We start from the raw sequence: 24,438 nt of genomic DNA, 5'->3' as shown, positions 1-24,438 counted from the left end.
CATAAAGCAGGGCTCTCCACTCCCTCACAATGTCAGGCAATTACCAGGTTCGTGGCCTGGGTCTGCATCGTGCATCCCAGTGGAGGATGAAATAGCTTCCCTGATTGGCGTGTGTGTGTGTCTTAAGAGATGCTGGTGTTTTGTGGGTCCTGGGAATGACAGTATAGGTGGGGGACAAAGGCAGAGATGGAAGAGAATTGTGAGTGGACGTGCAGGGAGGAAGATACAGCCCTGCTGAGCTCAGGGAAACCCACCGCAGTGGAGGAGCTCTGTGAGTTTGCACACATTTGAAGAATTAAGAGGTGGGGCATGTTGCGTGTGTGTTTTGGGGACAGAGAGAGTGCGAGAGTGTGATGTCGGGGATGGCTGTGTGGCTGGCTGGCAGGGAAGGCAGCTTGGATTGGGGCTGATAGAATACCCAGGCTTGATGCTTTGAGCAGGCCAATTTATTTGTTAGGCTCTGAAGTTTTCTCCTAGAAAATAAAACAATTGGTCTACATTGTCTCCGTCTCCCTGAGTGCAAAGACCCTGTTATTTGGTTCTGTGGGTGAGGAGTCTAGGTTTGGTGGTGGTACCCTGGGGTGCTGTTGTGGGGTTTTTTTCCTTTTGGGTACTGCTGTCTACCCCCAGCTCAGGCCCCTGCCTCGCACCTGGCCAGTCGATTCTCTAGCCGGTGGCACACTGCTAGAGCATGAAGGTGAGAGCGGGAGGAGGATGAGGAGGAATGTGGGTGCACCCTTCTGGCTAGGGTGGGCAGGAAGAGCCTGGCATCTATGGGGTTGCTGCAGCAACAGGAAGGATTTGATTTGGGATGCGTCGTTCCCGGAGGCCTGCTGTGTGTAGCTGGCAGGCCCTGTAAGCTGCTTGTAATTGTGAAAGGATGGAATTGTGGGGACAGGTCATAGACATCAGTCGGCTGACTAGCCTAGGCACACTGACTCACGCTAAGTAGTGCCCTGTGAAAACATAAGGCCCAAGACCATCCTCCTGCCAGCTTTTACATGAATTAGGGAGATTCTATAGGGTGACAAATAGTGCCAGCTTAAGGCAGAGGAACCGGTCCTTCCTGAGTGCAATGGGAAGCCCTCTGGGCGGTGTGTCTGAACATGCTGTGTCCAGAGGTGAACTGCAGGCTGGTGTCTAGTACTGAAGATAAGCAGAGGTGGGCTCAGTGCTTGATGAACCTTCCCTGATGCCCCCAACCGAAACCCTTGAGTCAGACTCACCCCTGGTTAGTCTGGATGACTGTTGGCAGTAGGGATTGTCTTGCCAGAAACTGGGGTCAAAACTTTCAAATATATGCAAAATAGACAACAGTGTAATGGAACCTTGGATGTTTGTCATCCAGCTTCTATTACCAACCTTGGGGCAATCCTGTTTCATCTTTACCCCCACCCCCAGCTCTCCCTTCTTACTCCTAGCTGTATTTTGAAGCAAGTAGTAGCTTTTACATTTTTATTTTTAAAAAGTTCACCTTTAAGCTCAGGCTGGAACAAAACCGTTTGACCTTGATGTTTCTAACCCTGCAAAGCTCTCTTGCTGCTCTGACATATTAAAGGGCTCTGTAGTCTGTCTATGGTACAGCTGCAGGCGCTGTCTCTCTTAAGACTGCCCATGGTTTTCTCATTTCTCTAAGGGTAGATACATACCATAGATTTCTTATTTACTTTGTAATATACATTGTTGGGAGAAATAACACTATTAAACTGATAATGGCTCAGACTGTACATGGTAACCTTTGGGACCGAGAAAAAATGATGTCCCCTATGTTTGACAAATTTTTAGATCTTTTTTTTTTTTGTTTCTTTTCCCAAGACAGAGTTTCGCTCTTGTTGCCTAGGCTGGAATGCAGTGGTGCGATCTCGGCTCACTGCAACCTCCACCTCCCAGGTTCAAATGATTCTACTGCCTCAGCCCCCTAAGTAGCTGGGATTGTAGGTGCCTGCCACCAGGCCCAGCTAATTTTTGTATTTTTATTAGAGATGGGGTTTCGCCATGTTGGCCAAGCTGGTCTTGAACTCCTGACCTCAGGTGATCTGCCCGCCTCAGCCTCCCAAAGTGCTAGGATTACAGGCATGAGTTACCACGCCTCACCAAATTTTTAGATCTTTAAGAAACTGATTCAGGAAAATTTTGATAGAAATAATGAAAAACTCCATGCCACAAGCTACATTTAGTAAAATTTGATATGGATGAAACTGTTCATTCAATCAAATCTATTTGAAATAGAAAGGAATCAATCCTCAGGAGAATAATTTTGACTAAATAAAAATGAAAAATTAGAAGCACCTCGGTGTGAAAAATAATCAAGGAATTAAATGGGCTTAATGGAATTCTCTCCAGAAGATGTTTTCAAATGAAACTTTGTTCTGAGATAATTTGGATTAAAATATATGCCAGACATCCTCAGGGGTAAAACGGTGCTATCAGAATGGCCAGTTTCTATCTCTGGTCCTCTTCAATGAAGCATCATTCAGGAGTTGAAGGGGGAGTGCAGGATGGGCAGCTTGCAGGTTGGAAGGACTCAGGCAGTCCATGAACTGCCGGTCCCTGGGATTCCTCAGAATATAGGCAGAAAACCACGGCTTTAATAAATCTGAGAACAGACATCCTTGTCTCTTGTCCATTTTGATGTTGGTCCTGCCCATCCCTCCCTCACTGAGACCCCCCCAGGGGTTATTGACCATGTTTTCAAAGGTTTTTGATCTTCCTCGGTTGGGTTGGAAAGGCCTCTGATGCTTTTCTTCATGAGCTTCTAGCCGGGGGAGGGGTTCTTTCCAGCAGTGCCTGTGACATTCACTGTAAAGAGGCAAGGACAAAACAGTATCAAGTTAAAAAGGACAGAGGCTTCCTACCAAGTGGTTGCCCCCATCCAGCAGGGGCCTTGCCCCGGGCCCTGTGGGGGTGAGATTCCTCCAGCGAAGCACGAGGGGTAGAAGCTGGCCCACCTGTCATTTGGTTGGGGCTTCTCTCTCCTCTGGGTCCTGCCACCCCATGCCTGCAGGATCACTGCTCACCTCACGCAGAGCCTGCTTCGCCCTGGGCTGGTATCTTTCCAACTTTCTCTAGAAAAAGTGGGGCATTCCTTCCTCCCAATCCATGTCCAGGCATCCAGGGGGTTCTGGAAGCTTCTTTTGCTCCATCATTGCTTTGGCCAAGTGCTGGGGGGTGTATGCATACTGAGCCCAACCATTCCCAAGTAAACCCCAGAGTCCTTTTGGATTTTAAGTACTAAAGACATTTAGAAAGGGGAGTGGGGAAGGCAGTAGGAGGCCTGTGCCTCTAGGTGGGGAAATTTTGCCTGCCCCGTGCCTCTCTGCATCTCATTCATGCTCCTGGCTGCCCTGTGAGTGGGGTCCAAGTTGTTCCTCAGAGCAGGTGAGACTGTGTGGTCGGGGGTAGGAGGCTAAGCTCAGGCAGGCATGAGGGCTTTCAGGATCAGCCTCTCTAGACCCCATTTTCGGGACTCTGGTGGGGGATGAGCTCAGCTCCTACGGCAGCAGGCCTTCTCCCCACTTCTCCTCTGCTCCTCGTTGGCGGTCTCTGCAAATCTTATACCCTCCAAACCTCCCTGTCCATCCCGACCTGTGTGACGGTGGCCACTGTGCCCTTGATTTGTGTGGAGAGCTAAGGCTGTGCTGCCTTGACTAGTACTTTTTTGTCAGGATTTTGCAGCACCGGCAAGTGGTGTTTAATAGAAGTTTAGAATGAGGCTGGGTGTGGTGGCTTACCCCTGTAATCCCAGCACTTTGGGAGGCTGAGGCGGGCGGATCACCTAAGGTCAGGAGTTCAGCCTGGCCAACATGGTGAAACCCCGTTGTATCTACTAAAAAACCCTGTTTCGTATCTACTAAAAATACAAAAATTAGCTGGGCATGGTGGCGGGCACCTGTAATCCCAGCTACTTGGGAGGCTGAGGCAGGAGAATCATTTGAACCCAGGAGGTGGAGATTGCAGTGAGCCGATATCGCACCATTGCACTCCAGCCTGGGTGGCAAGAGCAAAACTCCTTCTCAAGAAAAAAAAAAAAAAATTTAGAATGAAAGCTCTGGGTTAGGCCTGTAGGGTTATTTTGAGACTTAAATGATGTACTATATCTATATACTATATAGTATAAGTGTACTATATTCAGAACACTTTATACACATTATCTGAAACAGAATAAATGCTAAAGCAGTAACTGCTATGATTATTTTCTCCTTTGTAATCATCTGTATCCAGACCTGTAGGTTTGTGAGTAGTCAGATACTAGGTTGGTCTGGTCTTGAGAGCTCTCTTCCTGACTTGGAGCTACCACCTGCTAGAGTATGACTTTGGGCAGCCACCTCCTTTGCAGTTGCTGGAGCTAACCACGGGCCTGTCAGCTGGACCCGCGTAAGGCTTCAGGACGGGAGCCGCAGGCAGGAGGTAGCAATCCTGTGCATAGTGGGGTTTCCATCTTGTCTTTGGTGCCCTAGCAGCTGTTCTTGCCATGTATTGCTGGCAGGGAGACTGTCCAATTGTCCGGTGACTGTGTTAATGAGTTACTCCGGGGGGTACACACTGCATGGTTGAGCTGAAATAGCTCCAGACTAGGGGTCAGGGGCTGTGGCTTCCTGGCTCTGGGGGGCCACTAAACAGCTATGTGACATCACCTATTCTGGGCTCTCCTTTGAAAAATGAGGGGCTTGAACTGGGAGGTCTGTAAACTCCCTCCTGTCTTGGACCTTTGTTGTAGCCAATGCAAATGTGCAGATGCTCTTGTTCCTCCCCAAGAGCCATTGTGGGCAACAGTGGAAGTTGAGTCGGAGGGGCATGACTGCAGCCTCAACAATGCCAGGCTTCTCTACCCGCCACCTCCTTTGCCGATGACCCTTCGTGGAATGCTCTACATTTCCACATTTCCAAGGGCTTCACAGTCACAGTGTCTAATGAAGGTCACTTATCACATTCATTTATGAGCAGGCTTTTTTTTTTTTTTTTTTTTTTTTGAGACAGAGTCTCACTTTGTTGCCCAGGCTGGAGTGCAGTGGCACGATCTTGGCTTGCTGCAACCTCCACCTCCTGGATTCAAGTGATTCTCCTGCTCAGCCTCCCGAGTAGCTGGGAGTACAGGCTCCCACAACCATGCCCAGCTAATTTTTGTATTTAGGTAGAGGTGGGGTTTCACCATGTTGGCCAAGCTGGTCTTGAACTCCTGGCCTCAAGTGATCCACCCGCCTTGGCCTTCCAAAGTGCTGGGATTACAGGTGTGTTACTGCGCCCAGCCCATAAGCTGCCTTTTAAAATTTTCTCCATGGAGCTCTTCCCATGAAAGCTGTTGGTGTCTGTAAGTCATGAAGGTATTTAACATTTTTTCTGTGTTGCATCTTATACCTCAAACCAAGCTCTGCTAACATTTTCCTCTTTAGTACTATTATAAGCAGGGCCTCACTTCTTCCGCTGGCTCATTGGGTTTCTCTGCTATGAGTGAATCACTGCATGACTTGTGCACACCACAGGACCTGAGAGCATAGAGCCCTATTCAAATAATGTATTAAATACCAGGACCTGGGGCCTTTATTATGATGTGAAGGTAAAATGTTATCGGTTGTACCAAAGATTTCTAGGTGTCATCTTTCATATGATGGTGAGAACCAGATAGCCAGCTCTCTCCAGGATTGTGAAATTGATTGGTTTCTGACTTTGGAAGTCCTGTGTTTTGTGATGACACTGAGAAGCAATGTTGCAGTTAAACTTTCCTCAGTTAGATAAGTGTGTAAACTCTTTGGTGCTTCCTGTCTTGGCCTGGCCTGCTGCCTGATACCCTCCTGCTTTGCAGAATCTTCCCTAGGAGACCTTTTGACAGCATGGTGCTTCCTCAGTGCACCAGAGGGAGAGATCTCTCTCTCTTCCCCTTCTTACAAGGGCACTGATCTCCTCATGAGGGTCCCACCCTCAGGACCTCATCTAACCCTAATTACCTCCTGATAAGGTTTAGGTCTGTGCTCCCTCCCAAATCTCATGTCGAATTGTAATCAACGATGTTGGAGGTGGGGCTTGGTGGGAGATGATTTAATCATGGAGGCTGTTTCTCATGAATGGTTTAGCACCACCCCCCAAGTACTGTTGTTTCGACAATGAGTTCTCATGAGATCTGGTTTAAAAGTGTGTAGTGACTGGGTGTGGTGGCTCACACCTGCAATCCTGTAATCCCAGCACTTTGGGAGGCCGAGGCAGGTAGATCATCTGAGGTCAGGAGTTTGAGACCAGCTTGGCCAACATGGCGAAACCCTGTCTCTACTAAAAATACAAAAATTATTATTGGTGTCTTAGCAGCTACTCTTGCCATGCATTGCTGGCAGGGAGACTGTCCAATGGTGGTGGCATGGACCTGTAGTCCCAGCTACTCAGGAGGCTGAGGCAGGAGAATTACTTGAACCCTGGGAGGCAAAGGTTGCATTGAGCCAAGATTGCACCACTATACTCCAGCCTGGGCGATAGAGTGAGATTCAGTCTCAGACAACCAACCAACCAACCAACAAAAAAAAAGTGTGTAGCACTTTCCCCGCACCCAGGATCCAAGTCCAGGCACTTTGTGAGATGCCTTGCTCCCCCTTTGCCTTCTGCCATGATTGTAAGTATCCTGAGGCCTCCCCAGAAGCCGAGCAGATACCAGAATCAGGCTTCTTGTACAGCCTGCTGAACTGTGAGCCAATTAAGCCTCTTTTCTTTATAAATTACGCAGTATCAGATATTTCTTTCTTTCTTTGTTTCTTTTGTTGTTGTTGTTGAGATAGAGTCTTGCTCTGTCACTCAGGCTAGAGTGCAATGGTGCGATCTTAGCTCACTGCAACCTCTGCCTCCTGGGTTCAGGTGATTCTCCTGCCTCAGCCTCCCGAATAGCTGGTACTATAGACTTCTGCCACCACACCCGGCTAATTTTTTTGTATTTTTAGTAGAGACGGTGTTTCACCATGTTGGGCAGGCTAGTCTTGAATTCCTGGCCTCAAGTGATCCACCTGCCTTGGCCTCCCCAAAGTGCTGGGATTCCAGGCGTGAGCCACCATGCCCGGCCCATAGGTATTTCTTTATAGCAGTACAAGAATGGACTAATATGGCTCCCAAAGGCCCCACTTCCTAATATAATCACATTAGGGATTAGGGCTTCAATATGTAAATTTGGGTGGGCACAAACATTCAGTCCATAACAGGAGCCTTCCTGGAAATCTCACTCAGTGTTCATTTACCTCTCATTAGCTGTCACTTACCAGAGGGACCAGTTGTAGTGAGGGCTGGGAAGTGAGGGTCTTTAGCTGAGATATTGCCTCCCTTTGAGACCACAACGAATAGAGAGAATAGACAGTGGGGCATGACAGGTGCCCAGTGCTTACTGAGTGAATGAACCGGTAAGTGCATGAATTATGGAGAGATGGCATCTGGTTTCTGTGGGTTAAATGTGGAATGAGGCCTCACATTAGTTGTACCTGTGATATGGCAAGGCAAACATGTATCTGATGTCACTGTACAGGAGAAGGAATCTCACAGAAACTTCAGACGCTTGTCCGGAATTTGACAGCACATATTCTTCTGAAAGGCAGCTTCACATGGGCTTCCTCTTTTCCTTTGTAGAGATCTGGTTCTCTTATTTGGAACTCATCAGATACATGGCAGAGGGTGTGAAGAGGTGCTGGGCCCATGGTACAGCAGCCACCTTTCAGAAGGCCGTCAAGAGAGCATCTTTTCTTGCTTGAAGAAATAAGGGATTCATAACCGAAGCAGAGAGAACTGGGAGAAGAGAGTTTACCCTTAAATGTTGCTGAATTGAAATACTAAAAAATTCCTAAAAAAGCAAATACAAATCCCATTTTAGGATCCCGTGGGATTCATCCTGTCTCCTGGAGTTGGTGTGAAGCATATAGGTAGGAGAGGCCACCTATGGGTAGGGGGTGGAGTGGCTTTTAAGGTGACAGGTTCCCTCTGCTTCCTCTCGTTCCCAGCAGCTTGGCCTGCGGAGGCCCTGCAGGGCTGTCCTCACATGAAAGAACTAAGAACCACTAATGGGCCTGGAGGCACGAGGTGGGGCAGGGGTTGGGGGGTGAGTTGGTCAGCTCTAGGGAGCGTGGGCATCCTTGTTCTCCTTGTGTAGCTGAGGCACACCTGAGTGGAAGTGGGCGACTGGTCCCAGGGCCACAGGGTGAGTCCACAGCAGGGGCAGGTCCCTGGGCCACTTTGGTTGAAGGTTTAGCCTGGCATTCATTCAAGGTCTTCACTCGAGTCCTTTTTAAAAATTTGATCTGAGGTATCATCACATCTCCTACAGGCACTCTGTTTTGTAATATGTCTTTAGAGTCTCAAATCCTTCCTTCTGCCCCCCACGTCATCAGCCCATGTTTTCAAATCATTTGTGTCCTTCGTCCTGAGTTCGGGATCCTCCTCCTTTAAGAGGCCTTCCTTGATTCTTTGTACTGGAAATAATTTCTCCTTCACATTCCCTGCCATACTTCCCTTCCTGCTGTGGCACTGTCACATACAGCGTTGTATTACAGACTTCTGAGTGTCCACTCCATGCTTGGTTCAGGTCTCCATCTGATTGTCATCGTCGCCTGGAGGGCTGGGTCTGGATCTGGTATGCAGTACACAATCACAGAGTGCTTGGGAAAGCTGTTCTTTGCCTTGGGGGCTGGCGTGCTCTGAGTCTCTGATTTTTTTGTTCCCCCTTCTTTAACCTTCTTCACAAAGCGTCCTCAGCCTGTGGTTTCTGAAGACTTCCTCGAAGTCATGTAAGAATTGCTTGGAGAAGGGTGGGGTCCCTGTAGTTCCCCTCTTCCCGAGTCCCAGGGGCTGCCCTAGGGACGTCCCACCAGGGCTTATGTAACTGACTTGGGGATGTGGTTAACCGAGGGAGGGTGGTGGGACGAGGGAGGGTGGTAGGACGCTGCAGAGGCGGGTTTGTGGCTTCTACCCTGCTGGGGAATTCAAGGTGAGCCTGTAGAGTGGTGACTGTGATGTTTCAGTGCTGATTTCTCATGCAGTCACACAGCTGCCGTCACATGGCCCATCTTGGGGTAAAGGTATCTACTGTCCACAAGAAATAGAATTGGAATCACCTGTATAATTGTAAGTTTCCCTGTGGTCACAGTAAAAAAGGAAAGATGGGGAGAGATGAAATGGTGAAATTAATTTTTTTTTTTTTGAGACAGAATTTCACTCTTGTCACCCAGGCTGGAGTGCAATGGCGTGATCTCGGCTCACTGCAACCTCCACCTCCCAGGTTCAAACGATTCTTCTGCCTCAGCCTTCCGAGTAGCTGGGACTACAGGCGTATGCCACCACACCTGGCTAATTTTTGTATTTTTAGTAGAGATAGGGTTTCGCCATGTTGGCCAGACTGGTCTCAAACTCCTGACCTTGTGATCCACCTGCCTCAGCCTCCCAAAGTGCTGGGATTACAGGTTTGAGCCACCGTGCCCAGCCTCTGTGAATTTAATCTTTAAATTTTATTTATTTAAGAAGCAGGGTCTCATTGTGTTACCCAGGTTGGAGTGCAGCGGCATAATTGTATTTCACTGTAACCTCAAGCGGTCTCCTGCCTCAGGCTCCCAAGGAGTGGGGAATACAGCCATGTGCCACCATGCTCGGATAATTTTTTAATTTTTTCCAGAAGTGGGGTCTTGCTATGTTTCCCAGGCTGGTCTTGAATACCTGGCCTCAAGTGGTCCTCCTGCCTTGGCCCCCCAAAGTGCTGGAATAGAGGTGGGATCCATTGCACCCAACTGAAATTAATTTTAATAATATATTTAATTTAATTTAATATATCCAAAATATTATTTCATCATATAATAAAAATTATTGAGATATTTAACATTCTTTTTTTTTTGTACTAAGTCTTTAAGATTAGGGATGCCTTACATTCAATTGGGATTAATCACCTTTTTTTTTTTTTGAGATGGAGTCTTACTCTGTCACCCAGGCTGGAGTGCAGTGGTGCAATCTCGGCTCACTGCAGCCTCTGCCTCTTGAGTTCAAGTGATTCTTCTGCCTCAGCCTCCCAAGTAGCTGGGATTATAGGTGCCCACCACCATGCCTGGCTAATTTTTGTATTTTTAGTAGAGATGGGGTTTCACCATGTTGACCAGGCTGGTCTTTAATTCCTGACCTCAAGTGATCCGCCTGCCTCCCATAGTGCTGGGATTACAGGTGTGAGCCACTGCACCTGGCTGGGATTAATCACATTTTGAACAATCAGTAGACGCATGTAGTGGGGGCAGCTCTAGACGTGGTGGTCAGCTGCAGTTGGTATTGGTTCTCCCACCTGATGCTCCTTGAAAGCAGGGACTGTGTTGTGTTAATTAGGTCCTTCTCTTTGCCTGCCTGGTGCCATACTTGGCCTGTCGCTGGTGTCAGTGGGTGTGAGTTGAGTGGGAGACTGTCTGGCAGAGTGACAGTGCTGGGCTGGAACTCATACTGGCTGGAGTCTGGCACAGCTCTGCTTCTAGTCAGCTGTGATCTCAGGAAAGGCTGTGTCCTCTCAGCTAAGGTCCCCCTTCTATAGAGTGAAGTCTTTGGACCATGATCTCTGGGGGCCTTCCTGGTTCTGACTTGCCATGAATTGAGCCACAGATCTGGGCAGGGAAGGTGACAGGCCTCGAGTGAGGCAGAGCTTCTGAGAAAGGCTGTGGGGTTGGCTGTACCTGTCCCACGATGGGCTGGTTTGCCATATCAGATTCTGGCCAAGGGCTGATGTGTTTATCTCATCCATTGGGCCCAGAACTGTGGAAATTGTTCGCTCACTGATTTGGTGCTCACTCCCCCATCAGGGGTCCATTGCCCTGTCTGGCATCTATGAGGACCTGTGGGTGCCGGGAGTGAAGAGGCAGAGATGAGCTTGTCCTTGTCCTTGGGATGCTTATTTTTTGAAAGGTAAAATGGACCATGGGGAGCCCCTGCCATTTTCTGAGGCCTCATGAGGATTCTTTCTCACACAGGCTCAGCTAGAAGCTCAGAAAGCCACGCAGGACTTCCAGAGGGCCACGGAGGTGCTCCGCGCCGCCAAGGAGACCATCTCCCTGGCCGAGCAGCGGCTGCTGGAGGATGACAAGCGGCAGTTCGACTCCGCCTGGCAGGAGATGCTGAATCACGCCACTCAGAGGGTATGAGTCATGGCCGGGTGTGCTGTGGGGGTGTGCACGTGCATGCGCGCTGGCTTCCCCTGAGCGGAGGTAACAGACTCGACTCCCAGGCATGTTGCCTGAAAACACCCTGAAAATCACAGGTTGTCATCTCCGTGTGGTCTCTTGGCTGCGCTTGGTACGAAGCCAGTGCTCCAGAATGAGTCACAGTGTCTCTCCGTGACAGCGAGAGCTGCTCCTTCCCTTATGTTGTTTGAGGTTTGTCTGGTTTGGGTCATCCCCAGGGGGTCTTGACTGGACTCAGGCTTCCAGAGGGACGAGGTTTTCCAGGGTTTGCTCCCATGGAACCCCAGCAATACTGGCTGGGTTTCGAATCTGTGATGGGGAGACCTTGATGAACAGCCCTAAATGGGGGCTGCACTTCGGGTATGTGCTGTCGGAGGAAGGCAGGGGTCGTGGCAGATTAGACCAGAATCAGGTGTGTACTTACGACAGGCCTTCTGGGCTGGGATTCAGGGAGTTGACAGGCACAGAGGAAGCGGACTGTGTGTGATCCTTACTCACAGCTTGGCTTGCTGGGTTTTATGTCATTATATTGGGTTCTTTACTGGCTCTCATGACCACCTCTCTGACTGCGTTACTCAGAGCCAGAAATGGTGTGCCTTAGTCTGTACAGGCCAAGACAAAATACTAAACAAAATACCATAAACAGGGTAGTTTGTAAACAACAGAAATTTATTTTTCACAGCTCTGGAGGATGAGAAGTGCATTGGTAGGTAGGACATTGGTAGATTCAGTGTCTCATGAGGGCCTGTTTCTTGGTTCACAGATGACCATCTTTTCCATGTCCTAACACGGTGGAAGGGGTACATGAGCTTATAAGGTCACTAATCTCATTCATGATGGTTCCACCCTCATTACCTCATCACTTCCCAAAGGCCCTATCTCCAGATACCCTCACACTGGGGATCAGTTTCAACATAAGAATTTTGGGAGGACACAAATGTTCAGACCATAGCAGCTAGGGACAGTTCTTGGCTCAGCAGTACTTGGTTACCCCTGCCTAACTCTATCGGGTTTCTTAGAAGTCGCACAGAATGTTCCTGGATACCTCTTCCCCCTTCCAGGCTTGGCTCCTGGGCTGCCCAGGCTCATGTTCCTGGTATCCCCCCACACCAGCCTGGGTCCATTGTGCCCCTCTGCATTCTCTGTCTAGATTCGCAGTGCCTGGAAAACCAGTGTAGGGCTGGTTTGCTGCAGGGTGGGTGGGTGAGCTGACCTGTGGCTTCAGCAGCTCCAATAAGACCCTGGACGGAGCGGGTACGGGGTTGCAAGAGGTCTTGGTGACTCCTTGAGAAAGCCGTCTGGGGGACTGGATTAGAAAAGTCAGCAGGTTAATGCCAATAGGATTTCCCTTTTAAATGTCACCTGCCACAGTGGCTCAAGTCCTGGGGGATCTGATAATTAAAGATGGCCTTGTGCTTCCTTAAATAGAAAGCTTGGCACACAAATGACTTCAAGAGTCAAATCCGCGTTGACTTTATGCACCTATCCCTGCAGCCTGAGACTCTCGGCTGAGCTTGGCTTTCTGTGGCCTTGCGCCTCCTGCCCCCTAGTGGGTGTGATGCTCACAGAGCTAGACATGGGCTAGAAACAACTTTTCTGGGTCATCTCAAGAAAAATGGAAGGGGTGGCTGGAAATCTTGGAAGTTCACAAGCCAAAGCCCGATAGATATGAAAAGGACAAAACGTAAGGTAGCTTCTTCCAAGAAATTAGCTGAAGGGCCACTTTTCCTTTTTGCCCTTCTTCCACCCCAGCTGGAGACCCATGTCAGCCTATAAGCAAGCATTTCAGAAGTCATTTAATCTGTTGTTTAAAGATAAACAAACCATGCTTCTGCTTTGTGTATCTCTCATTTTTAAGTCCTAGGGCCCCAGTGGATAGTGGGTGGCCTCCCAAGGAGTGGCATCCCCAGACCTCCACACTGTATAACTCAGGGCACCGTTCATACCACAGACTTTGGGAATAGTGCTTTTTGGAGTTGTGCAGTGCAAGACCTGTGGGGCTATACAAGATGGCCCTGTACTCCTGAGGTCATGAGGGCTTCATAGGGCCCTGGGAGGGCCAGCTGATATGTGCCTTCTCTGTGGCCACTGAAGGGAAGGGCCCATTTGGTTTTCTTGGGCTTGGGGGCAACCTCTGCAGATTGGCAGGTGTTCCGGGTCACATGCCAGGATTTCCACCTTTGAGCTGATATTCCTTTTCCCAGATCCCTTCACAGTTGCATAGGCTGGAAATGCCCCTCATTGAACAGATGAGTTAAAAACAGACACCAGCAAGAGACAAAAGCCTGTGGCAAAGCTTTCCCCCATCACGTCCCTGTGCTACTCAGAATTTCAGCGTGCAGAGCAGGCTCTCCAAATGTAATGGATGATGCAGAACATAATTCTTTCTCCAGGACACACAGTTGCATGGTTGGCTTTGAAACAGTGTCTAGTAACTGGGAACTCTCTGGACTTAGCGTTTCCCCCAGTGGTGCTCATGTTGACCCCTCCTAGAGCCTCAGGGGCCTGGCATGCTCAGCCAGCTGAAAGCTGTGTGATCAAAGGGCTAGAGAATGTCTCCTCCCTTGTCTGCCTTCTGGGTACTCTAGGATGCTTGTTTCTTTAGAACAAGGGAGCTTCATCTCACCCTCTTCTTCCAAAGTATTACTTAAGGGTCTAATAAAAGAAAATTCCGTGCTCAGAAAGGCCCAGGGCTGTCTTGAAGAAATGGCAGTGGCTTGGACTACATGGTCCCTCCAGGCACAGCGGGACACTGGGGTTCCCACGTAACGTGCCCAAGATTATCTATGCGGCCCCTCACACTTCCTGTGGTGACATCAGGCAGCCACACTTGGAGCCATGGCTGAAGCTGATATACTAGGAGGTGGCAGGAGCCCTGGTGTGCTCTGTTAGGCCACATGCAGTGGCACAGACAGGGACAAAGGATCAGTTTTCTGCTCAGTGCTGGGGTTGATGAGGACTCTGGAAAATACAAGTAGCTTGTGGCAGAGCTGCCAACCTTGTAGTTGAGCAGCCTTCCTTGGGGCACAGGGCCTGGGGTCCCTGCTGCTCTCCAGCTGGGGAGCTTGGGCAGCATAGGGCCCCTTCAGCCTCAGCTGTTTTGGCACTGACGTAGCCTTTATGGGAGGGTGATAGCTTTTCATCCTCTGAGAGAGGGGGCCTGGCATCCTGGGAGGGAGAAATTGGCTTTTCTGATGTCTGCTGAAAGAGCTCAGACAGAGGAAGAGGGAAATGTGACTTGGAAATGAGAGGCACGAACTGTTTCTGAACTAGCCCCAGGTGGCTGCTGGAGAGGACACGATGCAGGGCCAGCCCTTCTCCTGGTTTACAGTGGATATGAGCCTGGGATGGCAGGTGAGGAGCTGCTCACGACAGCCTCCCTGACGTTGGTGGGTGTGAACCGCCTCCCTTCCACACAGTGGGAAGAAGCGCCTTCTTAGGTCTCATTGCCCAAGGATGCAGTAAGAATCAGGAAACAGTCTGAAACAGTCAGAATGGAGGTTCTCAGCAGACAGTGAGATTGCCTCCCTGGGCAAAGAGGCCCCTGACCGCCCCTCTGTGATGTTGGAAGAGATGTTGGGAGTGTAACTGAGGGTACAAAGGCCCTGGAGATTGGAGAGTCGAGAAAGCTGTAACAGGAGGCTGAGGAGCTGTGCCTGGTGGATGTCTACTAAGCCGGTTGGGCCTTTCTGCTGGTGTGGGACCCCGCGAAGAGGCTGGCCAAGCCAGACTGAAACACCCATTCAGTGCCCAGTGGTGCCCATGCGGGAAGGTGCCGGGTGTTTGCTATTTTCTGTGGGCTGATATGAGCAGGGTCCAGGGCTGAGCAGTATCTCTGTGGTCCCTGGATCTTCAGCATCTCTGGAGTATGCTGCTCTGGAGTATGCTGCTCCGGAGTATGCTGCTCCGGAGTATGGGGTGCAGTTTGCCACACCTACCCCTGAGCCGCTCTCCTCCGTACTTATCCCACCACACCTGACCCACATCACTGCACACAGCTCATGCCTGATGCTAGGCTGTAGCTAGAGGAGCTCCTTGATTACCTAGGAGACATAACCAAGGCGACATGCTTAGTGACCTTCTTCCTCAAGGCAGGAAGCTGAGTTGTGTGGAGGTCTCTTCCAGGAGCTGGAGGGTTTTGTGTGTGTGTGTGTGTGTGTGTGTGTGTGTGTGTGTGTGTGTGAGAGAGAGAGAGAGAGAGAGAGAGAGAGAGAGAGAGACGGAGTCTCGCCCTGTTGCTCAGGCTGGAGTGCAGTGGCGCGATCTTGGCTCATTGCAACCTCCACCTCCCAGGTTCAAGCTTTTCTCCTGCCTCAGCCTCCTGAGGAGCTGGGACTACAGGCACCAACCACCACACCCAGCTAATTTTTGTATTTTTAGTAGAGACATGGTTTCACCACGTTGGCCAGGTTGGTCTTGAACTGCTGACCTCAAGTGATCTTGCCCGCCTTGGCCTCCCAAAGTGCTGGGATTACAGGCAAGAGCCCCATCGCACCTGGCTGTCCTGGAGGTTTTGTATATATATGAGAAGTGGGGAGATAGGGACAGGATGTGGTAGACATGGCCTGGTGGGGCGAAGCAGGGGACAGTGATGTGCTGGCCACTTCTTCAGTTTTCACTGCCAGTATTGCCATGAGCTCGGAGCTTTCCAAGTGTTTTATTGTAGAAAGCCTGTGCTTCTGCTTGCAGCCTAGAGGCCAAGATAGAATGAGGGCCTGTATGCAGATGGTGAGAATCCTGCTTCTTACAGGGGACTCTTTCTGTACAGGACCCTCAAATTACAGGTTCTACAAGTCTGTTGAAAATGCATTCTGACAGCTCCTTAAAGGTAAACCTTTAATTGGATCCTTCTGTAATAAAACAATCACCCCCAACATGTTGTCTTTGATGAACCTGAAGGTTTGAGTTTTCATAAAGGTTATACCAGTAAATCCTTAAAGCTTAAGATTTACTGCTGTTTCCCCAACTATCAAGCATGAGATATTTTTAGTGCATTTTGTTTCCTTGTGAAATATCTGGTTTTGGAAGCAAAGGGAAAGGATTCTCTTAGCCCTTTGGTCTTGGTTGAGAAGTCATGTGAGCAAGCATGTCTCCTTGTGCCAGCTTAGCTCAGTTCTCTCCTATTTTTCTTCTCTGATTTTGTTGTTTTTCTGTTTTTAAAAATTATCTGAAGCACTGAAGCCTTTGTTAAAAGATATTTTTAAGAAGGTAAAAGCATAATTGGGATACAAATATAAAATTTTCTCGTGTCAAATATTTTATCTCTCATTAAATAAGGAGGGATCTAGCAGTGGTGTTACAATTCTTGAATTCAAAAAATACAAACTCATAGAAAACCAAGAATGCCTCAATGAATTACCAACAGATACAAAATGGACTATTACGAGGGCAGTCAGTAATCCACTGCATCTGTGACACAGTTCATCTTCATTTCTCTGGGAAAAAAAGCCATTTGTATTACTGTCAGTTTTCTACAACTTACAGGGTTGTAAAACAGCTTCAAGACAAAGTCAGAGATAGCCTGGAAGGGTGCCCTAGACAGGACACCCTGTAATTTTTAATGCCCATATAAAAGTCTTTCATAATTTTTCATGGTACCTTTAAAAATCCTTATCGTAAGTAATAAGTAAACTATCCTAGGGCTGATTGTGGCTGTTGACTGGAGGAGGTGGTAGAACATTGGCAACCTTCCTCTGTGGCCTTCTCTTTTAACTGTGAACTAAAGACATGGTGGTACCTCCCTAAAATTGTTCTACGGGGTCTGAGAGAGCTGACTAGTGACCATGAGCCCTCTGGGCTCCTCTCGGATGCTCCCCAGAGAATACAGAATTAGAGAATAACCCTTTAGCCTAACCTCTACTGTCTCTCCGGTTTATTTTATAACACTGAGTGGTAGGCAGAAGACAGGGAAAGAAATCGCAAGCTGCTTATGTGGCCTGAACTGCGGTTTGTTTCCCTCCTCTTTCTTCAAGGCAGGCCTTGTTCTGATGCTTTTCTGTAGGTAAGCAAGGAGAGAATTAACATTGCCCATGTCTCTGGGACTGGGCCTGTGAGCTGCTTTTGTTTTTTGGCCATTGAGGGCCCTTGAGTATTGGTTTTGTAACTCATTTTTTTCAACAGACTTAACAAAGTGTTCCCACCAGAATTTCCCACCAGAACTTTGACTTGTCTTCTGCTCACAAATGTTTGTGTACCTCAAAATCTGATGTGAATGACTGGGTTTTAATTTAATTGCTTAAATGTAAAGTTTGCCCTTTCTGGATCCTGAGTTCTTCTGTGCACAGCCAACTAGTTCAGAATATTTGGGAAAGGACCAAACAATGGAAGTCATGGCTGCTTTGCTGGCTTGACTGCCATCGTGCCTGGCACGATGCCTAGTTCTTGGTTTTGGTGGTCTCCCCATTAGGTTCCCCATCTCTTAGGTTCCCACTGCTGCTATTTGGCCATTTGCCTGCCCATCAGGCCCCTGCCCCAAGGTGTGAACGGGAGGAGCTCTAGGTGGCTACTTAGATCGAGGAACCTGAGAAGAAAGTGGACAGCTGTTGAATCAGAAAATAGTTCAAAATTTTCTGGTTTTTGTTTTTCCATTTTCTTTCTCAGTCATTGCCACAGCCAATTGAGCTATTTAATCTTTCCTCACAAGGCTTTTTCAAAATAGATCAATAGGAAAAGAAAACCACTGTTGGGAAGTTGGTTTATTCTTAGTCTGACCACTAATTTGCTCAAATATATATCTAGATATAGATATCTATATATACATATATATTTTGAGATGGAGTCTTGCTGTGCTGCCCAGGATGGAGTGCAGTGGCGTGATCTCGGCTTACTGCAACCTTCATCTCCTGGGTTCAGGTGATTCTCCTGCCTCAGCCTTTCAAGTAGCTGGGAGTACAGGCATGCGCCACCATGCCTGGAAAATTTTTGTATTTTTAGTAGAGACGGGGTTTTGCCATGTTGGCCAGGCTGGTCTCAAACTCCTGACCTTAGGCGATCCACCCACCTCAGCCTCCCAAAGGACTGTGATTACAGGTGTGAGCCACTGCGCCTGGCCCAAAGAGTATTTTTATTTTTGAGACAGAGTCTCACTCTGTCACCCAGGCTGGAGTGCAGTGGCACCATCTTGGCTCACTGCAACCTCTGCCTCCGGGTTCAAGTGATTCTCCTGCCTTAGCCTCCTGAGTAGCTGGGACTACAGGAGCACACCACCAGGCCCGGCTGATTTTTGTATTTTTAGTAGTGATGGGTTTCACCATGTTGGCTAGGATGGTCCCGATCTCCTGACCTCGTGATCCACCCACCTTGGCCTCCCAAAGTGCTGGGATTACACACGTGTCACCACGCCCTGGCAAAGAATATTTTTTGAAAAATAATGTAAGTAATATTCCAAGCATGGGCTGTTCTGGGCTGGACTGGGCTGAACTCTGCTGTCATTTTAAGGTCATGGAGGCGGAGCAGACCAAGACCAGGAGCGAGCTGGTGCATAAGGAGACGGCAGCCAGGTACAACGCCGCCATGGGCCGCATGCGACAGCTGGAGAAGAAACTCAAGAGAGCCATCAACAAGTCCAAGTAAGTCTGGACAGGGCCTTCCCTGGGGCCGTGCGGCTGTCCTAGTCTGCATCTTCTCAGCCTTTTGTATATCACACACTCAAGGACCACCCTGAGTAGTCCTTTGATGTAGACCCTGGGGCCTCACCAGAGCCCCCCTGCTCAGGCTGTCTTTCCCCCTAATATTCTATGACCCCCAGAGGCAGAGGATGCTAAGGGGTGGGCTGCTCTAGATATGACTAAGTTAGGAAACACAGAAAAAGGAATTTCAAAGGCACATTATTAAATGGCCCATTGGCTGGGATTTGGTAAATTCACGCTGTATTCTGGATCTGTGGTTGACAGTGTTGTCAAGGCCCTATCCCTCAATTTATGTGTCAGTGTAATAGGGATGAGTTGTGTTCACAATACATGTTTCCTGTGATCAAGAGCTGATAAAATGCTGTAAGACTGGCTTTGGTAGAGTTTTTTTTTTTTTTTCTCCAATCTCTTCTCACTACAGCCCTGTATATTTTTATACAATATTGATAATGGTGGGCAGGCACAACTGTGTACCCTCTCTTGGGGAGAAACCCCCTGCTTCATTCCCAATTGCTAGGCCTCCTAGCAAAAGGAGGAGGACTTATGATGACCTAGACTTAACAGCCAAAGATAGACCCAGAGCAGGCTGTGCAGGGCTACTGAATGCCTGTTCTCCAGGTGTGGTCATAGCCCCAGCCAGGAGGGGCTGGGCAGTTGGAAGCTTGGCAGATGCCCAGTCCTCATGCAAGTGAGGGAAAGGTGACAATTCAGTGAGGAAGAGGATCTGCAAGGAAGAGTTTGGTCCTCCTAGGCTCTGTACTACCCCCCAGTACCTTCACCCAGGCTTTTCTTTAGTTTCTGCTCACACTCTTCCAACATACATATGTACACATACGTGCAGAGGAACAGCATTTAACCATTTACTATTGCACTTAATTGACTAGTGTATTTTTGTTTTGGTTTGGTTTTTGGTGTGTCAGGGGCTGATCTCCTGAGAGCTAAGTAGTAGACGTGTATATGGCATTTTTCTGCAGGGGAGGCAGGAGGTGGCGAGGGTTGTTGTAGGACCTGTGCCTGCTCTGGGCAAGCCCAGGCATCATCCACATGCCAACACCCAAGGAGGCCGAGGAGCAGCCTTTGATGCTGCTTCCTTTGGTGTGAATATGGTGGGTCTTTTCTCAAAAGACCCCGAACTCCCACTGCACACACATCACATACTCATCCATTAACCTGTTTAAGAAAATAAATCTTGTGATTGTACTTTGCCAACCTTTTCAGACTCCGAGAAGAGTACAGGGATAGATCGTAGTCTTGGGTGGCTCCTGTCTGCCCAAAGGTTAAAATGTACATCTGTGCATTCCAAAGAGTGGATTCCAGGCCACCTCCATGCCCACCCTGCCTCTCCAGCCACACTCCCTTGCATGGATGCTCATGTTCCTTTTGCTGGGACATCTTCCCTGTGCCCTCCGATGCCCATTCACACACATACTCTTCACCTTGTGCTCCTTTTGGTCACGCGAGAGAGCTTATACACCTCTCTCCCCAAATTTCAGGATTTTCATACCCACCAATGGCAGTCCTGTGTCCTTGTCATCCATCTGGATCCTCAGGATGCAGGACTTGAGAGCTTCATGGAGGGTGAACAGCTCAAGAATAAAGCAGTGATCTACTCTTAATGTTCAGGCACCAAAGTTCCTAAAAAAGAGCCAAGCTCTTTCAGCTGACCCAGAACCAAGGGAACTGCTAGGATGCTGGCATTTCTTGGGCCCATTATGTGGCTGAGTCAGCCAACTAATAACTCCAGTCTTTGGACAAGGTTCGGGAGGACCAACCTGAGACCCCCTCCTAGTGGTGGCCTTGCTGTGCTGTGAGGGAGGAGTGGTGCTTCTCTCTCTTCCCCAGTTGACTTCAGTAGAGGAGGAGGTTTAAGCAGCCCCTTCTCCAGCCTCAGCTGCTCTTCATCCCTGGGGAGCCAACTTCATTAGGAGAGCAGATCCAGGCCACCCTTACTGCTGGGTATAACCTGTGAGGCTCTGAACAGCCTTCCCACAGAGGAGGAACATGAGCTAAGTTGCAGAGTCCCCAAGATATGTGTGTGTGGGTTCCCCGTGTCTTGAGATGGGCCTCCTGTTAATATAGCCCTGGGTGAGCCCAGTCGTTCCATCTGGTGTCTGTCAGTCTCCAGAGCTAGGAGCATCACTGACATGTCACGGCCTTGTTAAGAGTTTACTAAATATTGGAAGGACGACCTGGCCAGTGGTAGCTGATGCCTCTTGTTCATCTTGTGGAGTTGATTGTGGTCACTGTATTATATTACTCTGATGGCTTTCCTTCCTGTCTTCTGCAGGCCTTATTTTGAACTCAAGGCAAAGTACTATGTGCAGCTCGAGGTATGTGTAGCTTTGGGCTTCGTCACTGATGAGATTTTTCTGCACTCAAAGCTTCACTTTTCTGGGGTAGCAGAATATCACATGGGCCACTTGCTATAAGGGGAAAGTGGAGAGACAGGCTTTACTGAGTTTTCAGACCTCAAAATTGTCTCGGTTGGGTCTTCAGTGGTCTCTGAACCTCTGTAACTGCCATTCAGTCACTTTCTCTGTTGTACTAGGCCAGTGGTTCTCACAGCATGCTCTTAGGACCAGCAGCATCAGCATCACCTGGAGACCTGATAGACCAGGTCCCACTCTAGACCGACTGAATTAGAAACTCTGAGGTTGGAGTCTAGTGAGCTGAGGTTGGAGTCTAGTGAGCTGAGTCTTAACACCCAAGGGGATTTTGATGCAAGCTCAACTTTGAGAACCACTGTACTGGGAACCAGATGTCTAGACTGTGGGACTTTGGTGTGTCTGATGCCCATTTTGCTTCCCTGATGGGGTTTATTCCACCAGTGAGAGTTTTTGGATATTAGAGGTTGTCACCTGGATGGGATCTGGGGATGGTGGTGGCTGATTTTGTCTGGTGAATGAATAGCAGTTATAATGGTAATTAGGTCTTCAGTCATGTCTTGGAAAATTCCTTGAAGTAGAATGATGGGCAGAAAATGTACTTGAACCTGTCATTCAGAAAGCATCTTAAGGCTAGCAGGGTAGTCTTCACTTAGTCTCCTGTTCTCTTGATCAGCAACTGAAAAAGACTGTGGATGACCTGCAGGCCAAACTGACCCTGGCAAAAGGCGAGTACAAGATGGCCCTGAAGAACCTGGAGATGATCTCAGATGAGATCCACGAGCGGCGGCGCTCCAGTGCCATGGGGCCTCGGGGATGCGGTGTTGGTGCTGAGGGCAGCAGCACATCTGTGGAGGATCTGCCAGGGAGCAAACCTGAGCCTGATGCCATTTCTGGTAAGTCAGGGGCTCCACTGGGTATGTGGGGAGATATTGGACTGTGTGATTTGTTTCCCAAGGTCCTCACTTTCTCTGGCCATCAGTGAAAGGTCTCAGAGTTGGGCAGGCCTGAGGGCTATTTCTGGTGGGTTCCCATGTTTTATGGAACACTGTGTTCATTAAGAAGGTACTAAGTGTTCCTCAAAGTCAGGATTCTGTGGTCAAATAAATTGGGAAAATGTTACACCTTCACTCCTCTTTGAGAGTCAAAGTATACATTTGAACATTCAAGGCTGAGAAGTCCTGCAGGAAAGAAGAGCTGTAATCAGATTTGATTCAAAGCTACCTTTACATCATTACTAAGGCATGATGTGGGCAAGGGCCTAACTTTGTATTTCAGTTTCTTCACCTGTAAAATGGGGAGTATGACGCTATCTACTGTATACTATCCGTTGTGTAGGGTGGTGGTTCAGATTACATGAATCAACCCCTGACACCCAAGAAGCACTCAGCAAATGGTGGCTCTTACTGACATCTGACCATAGAGACCTCTTTTCCCAGGGCCTCCCCCTGGAAAACTGATAGAAGTTTGACTTGGTTTCTGTCATGCTCATCAAGAAAACCCACCCAACGCTGTCTTTGCATACTTCCTTTCTTTTCCTTACCTGTGCAATAATCCCTGTCGGCTCTTTCCCAAGCTCCTTCCTCAGGAGTTAATTCCTTCAACAAATATTTAAGTACTAGGTTCAAGGTAAAGGAAAAGGAAACTATCATTTGAACAACTACTATGTATGAGGTACTTTAATATATACATCATCTCAAACCCTGCATGGAGAGGATCATGAAGCTTACAGAGGTAAAGTAACTTGACCAAGGTCACACAGCAAGTAGTGGAGTTAGGGATTCAATTCAGGTCTGAGCCCATTTTCTGTCCCCAACATTACAGTATTTGTCATTTATAAGAAACCTTTATGGAATGCTACAAGGCTGTTTTTAAAGAGAAGAGGGGGAAAAATGGAGTAGGAAAGTTCTAATAAGGAGTGGGATTGTGGGCAGGCTGAGGGAAAACCGCTAAAGGCCAAAGAGGCTTTGAAACCATGGGAATAACATGTGTCTGGGCCTTGTTATTTTGGTCTACCAAATAATGTGGCTACAGAGCATCGTAAAGGATTTCTGTTCTTTTGCAGCAAATGGTGATGTGGGTAGCCTTTGAGTGTGTTCTTTATGAGATCAGAAGTTACCTGGAGATAACAAAGGTCCCAACAGATATTCCACGCTGGCCTGTTTCTTCTAGCAGCTCTTGCTTCTATTGCCCTAAGAAAGAAGCCTGAGTCCAGCTGGCTTTGTTTGGGATATGTTACAGAGGACTAGAACCTCTTCCTGTGCACATGAGGCTCTATTTGGGGGACTGAGGTGGAGTAAAGGTCCTAATTTGTGGCTGAATTAATCTTCCATTTTTAGGTGGTGTCTGGTGACACTGATTTCTTGGCAGGGTTATAAGGTTATTGGAAGGGCGCTTAATATCCATGGGATCCTGCTGCCAGCTGCTTCCCTTCCAGCTGCTTTAGAGGCTGGTCATTCAGGCTTGGGAAGTCACATTCCTTCATTAGGCACTCACAGAGGTAGAGATTCTTTAGTCCCCATGCTGTGTCTAGCTGCCTGCCAGCAGCAAGCACTTGTGGTGTTTGAGGAGGTGACAGAACCCATGTGACTGGTGTTCTCTCTCAACTTAGTGGCCTCGGAGGCCTTTGAAGATGACAGCTGTAGCAACTTTGTGTCTGAAGATGACTCGGAAACCCAGTCTGTGTCCAGCTTTAGTTCAGGACCAACAAGCCCGTCTGAGATGCCTGACCAGTTCCCTGCGGTTGTGAGGCCTGGCAGCCTGGATCTGCCCAGCCCTGTGTCCCTGTCAGAGTTTGGGATGATGTTCCCAGTGTTGGGCCCTCGAAGTGAATGCAGCGGGGCCTCCTCCCCTGAATGTGAAGTAGAACGAGGTGAGTAGCAGCCTTCTCACCCCGTCCCAGATGCCACACTGCCTCTGTAGCCTGACTGTTGTGCCATTCCATACCTCTGCCAGGTCTCAGGGCCCCCATGCTGCATTACCAGGTCTCTGTGGTTGTGCTGTCAGTATTGATCACTGAGGTTGTTTCCAAGTGCTGTTCTGGGGGGTGGCTCCTGGCTCCACTCAGCTTCTATAAAGTAGAGCTTAGGTCCTATGTCTCACATCAGAACAGTCTCCTTGGCAAGCACATAGTAGAGAGGTTTGTTTCTCAGCTATAAAGTGAATATGGCAGATTTCATCTCTATAGCTAGGGAATATATAAAACATCACAAGGAATAAAAGCAGTAAATGATTATGTACTGAGAACCTCTCTGATAGGCACGGTAGGTA

The 24,438-nt window shown here is 48.5% G+C and overlaps 1 protein-coding gene across 2 annotated transcripts in view; it reads left to right on the top strand.

The window, feature by feature from the left end:
- The window catches only part of SH3BP5 (SH3 domain binding protein 5), a 77,855-nt gene that overhangs the window by 51,817 nt on the left and 1,600 nt on the right, over positions 1-24,438 (top strand). Inside the window, exons 4-8 of one of the 2 annotated variants that reach the window (XM_003826215.6) lie at positions 10,947-11,111; positions 18,594-18,724; positions 21,072-21,114; positions 21,845-22,064; positions 23,780-24,040. In XM_003826215.6, coding sequence (XP_003826263.1) covers positions 10,947-11,111; positions 18,594-18,724; positions 21,072-21,114; positions 21,845-22,064; positions 23,780-24,040 — 820 coding nt within the window. The remainder of the gene's footprint in view (positions 1-10,946; positions 11,112-18,593; positions 18,725-21,071; positions 21,115-21,844; positions 22,065-23,779; positions 24,041-24,438) is intronic. The other variant, XM_008951678.5, reaches the window with a different exon arrangement.

This window comes from Pan paniscus, chromosome 2 (genome assembly GCF_029289425.2).
Source record: "Pan paniscus chromosome 2, NHGRI_mPanPan1-v2.0_pri, whole genome shotgun sequence".
Classification (NCBI taxonomy): Eukaryota; Metazoa; Chordata; class Mammalia; order Primates; family Hominidae; genus Pan; species Pan paniscus.
This window is presented reverse-complemented; position numbering and strand designations above follow the sequence as displayed.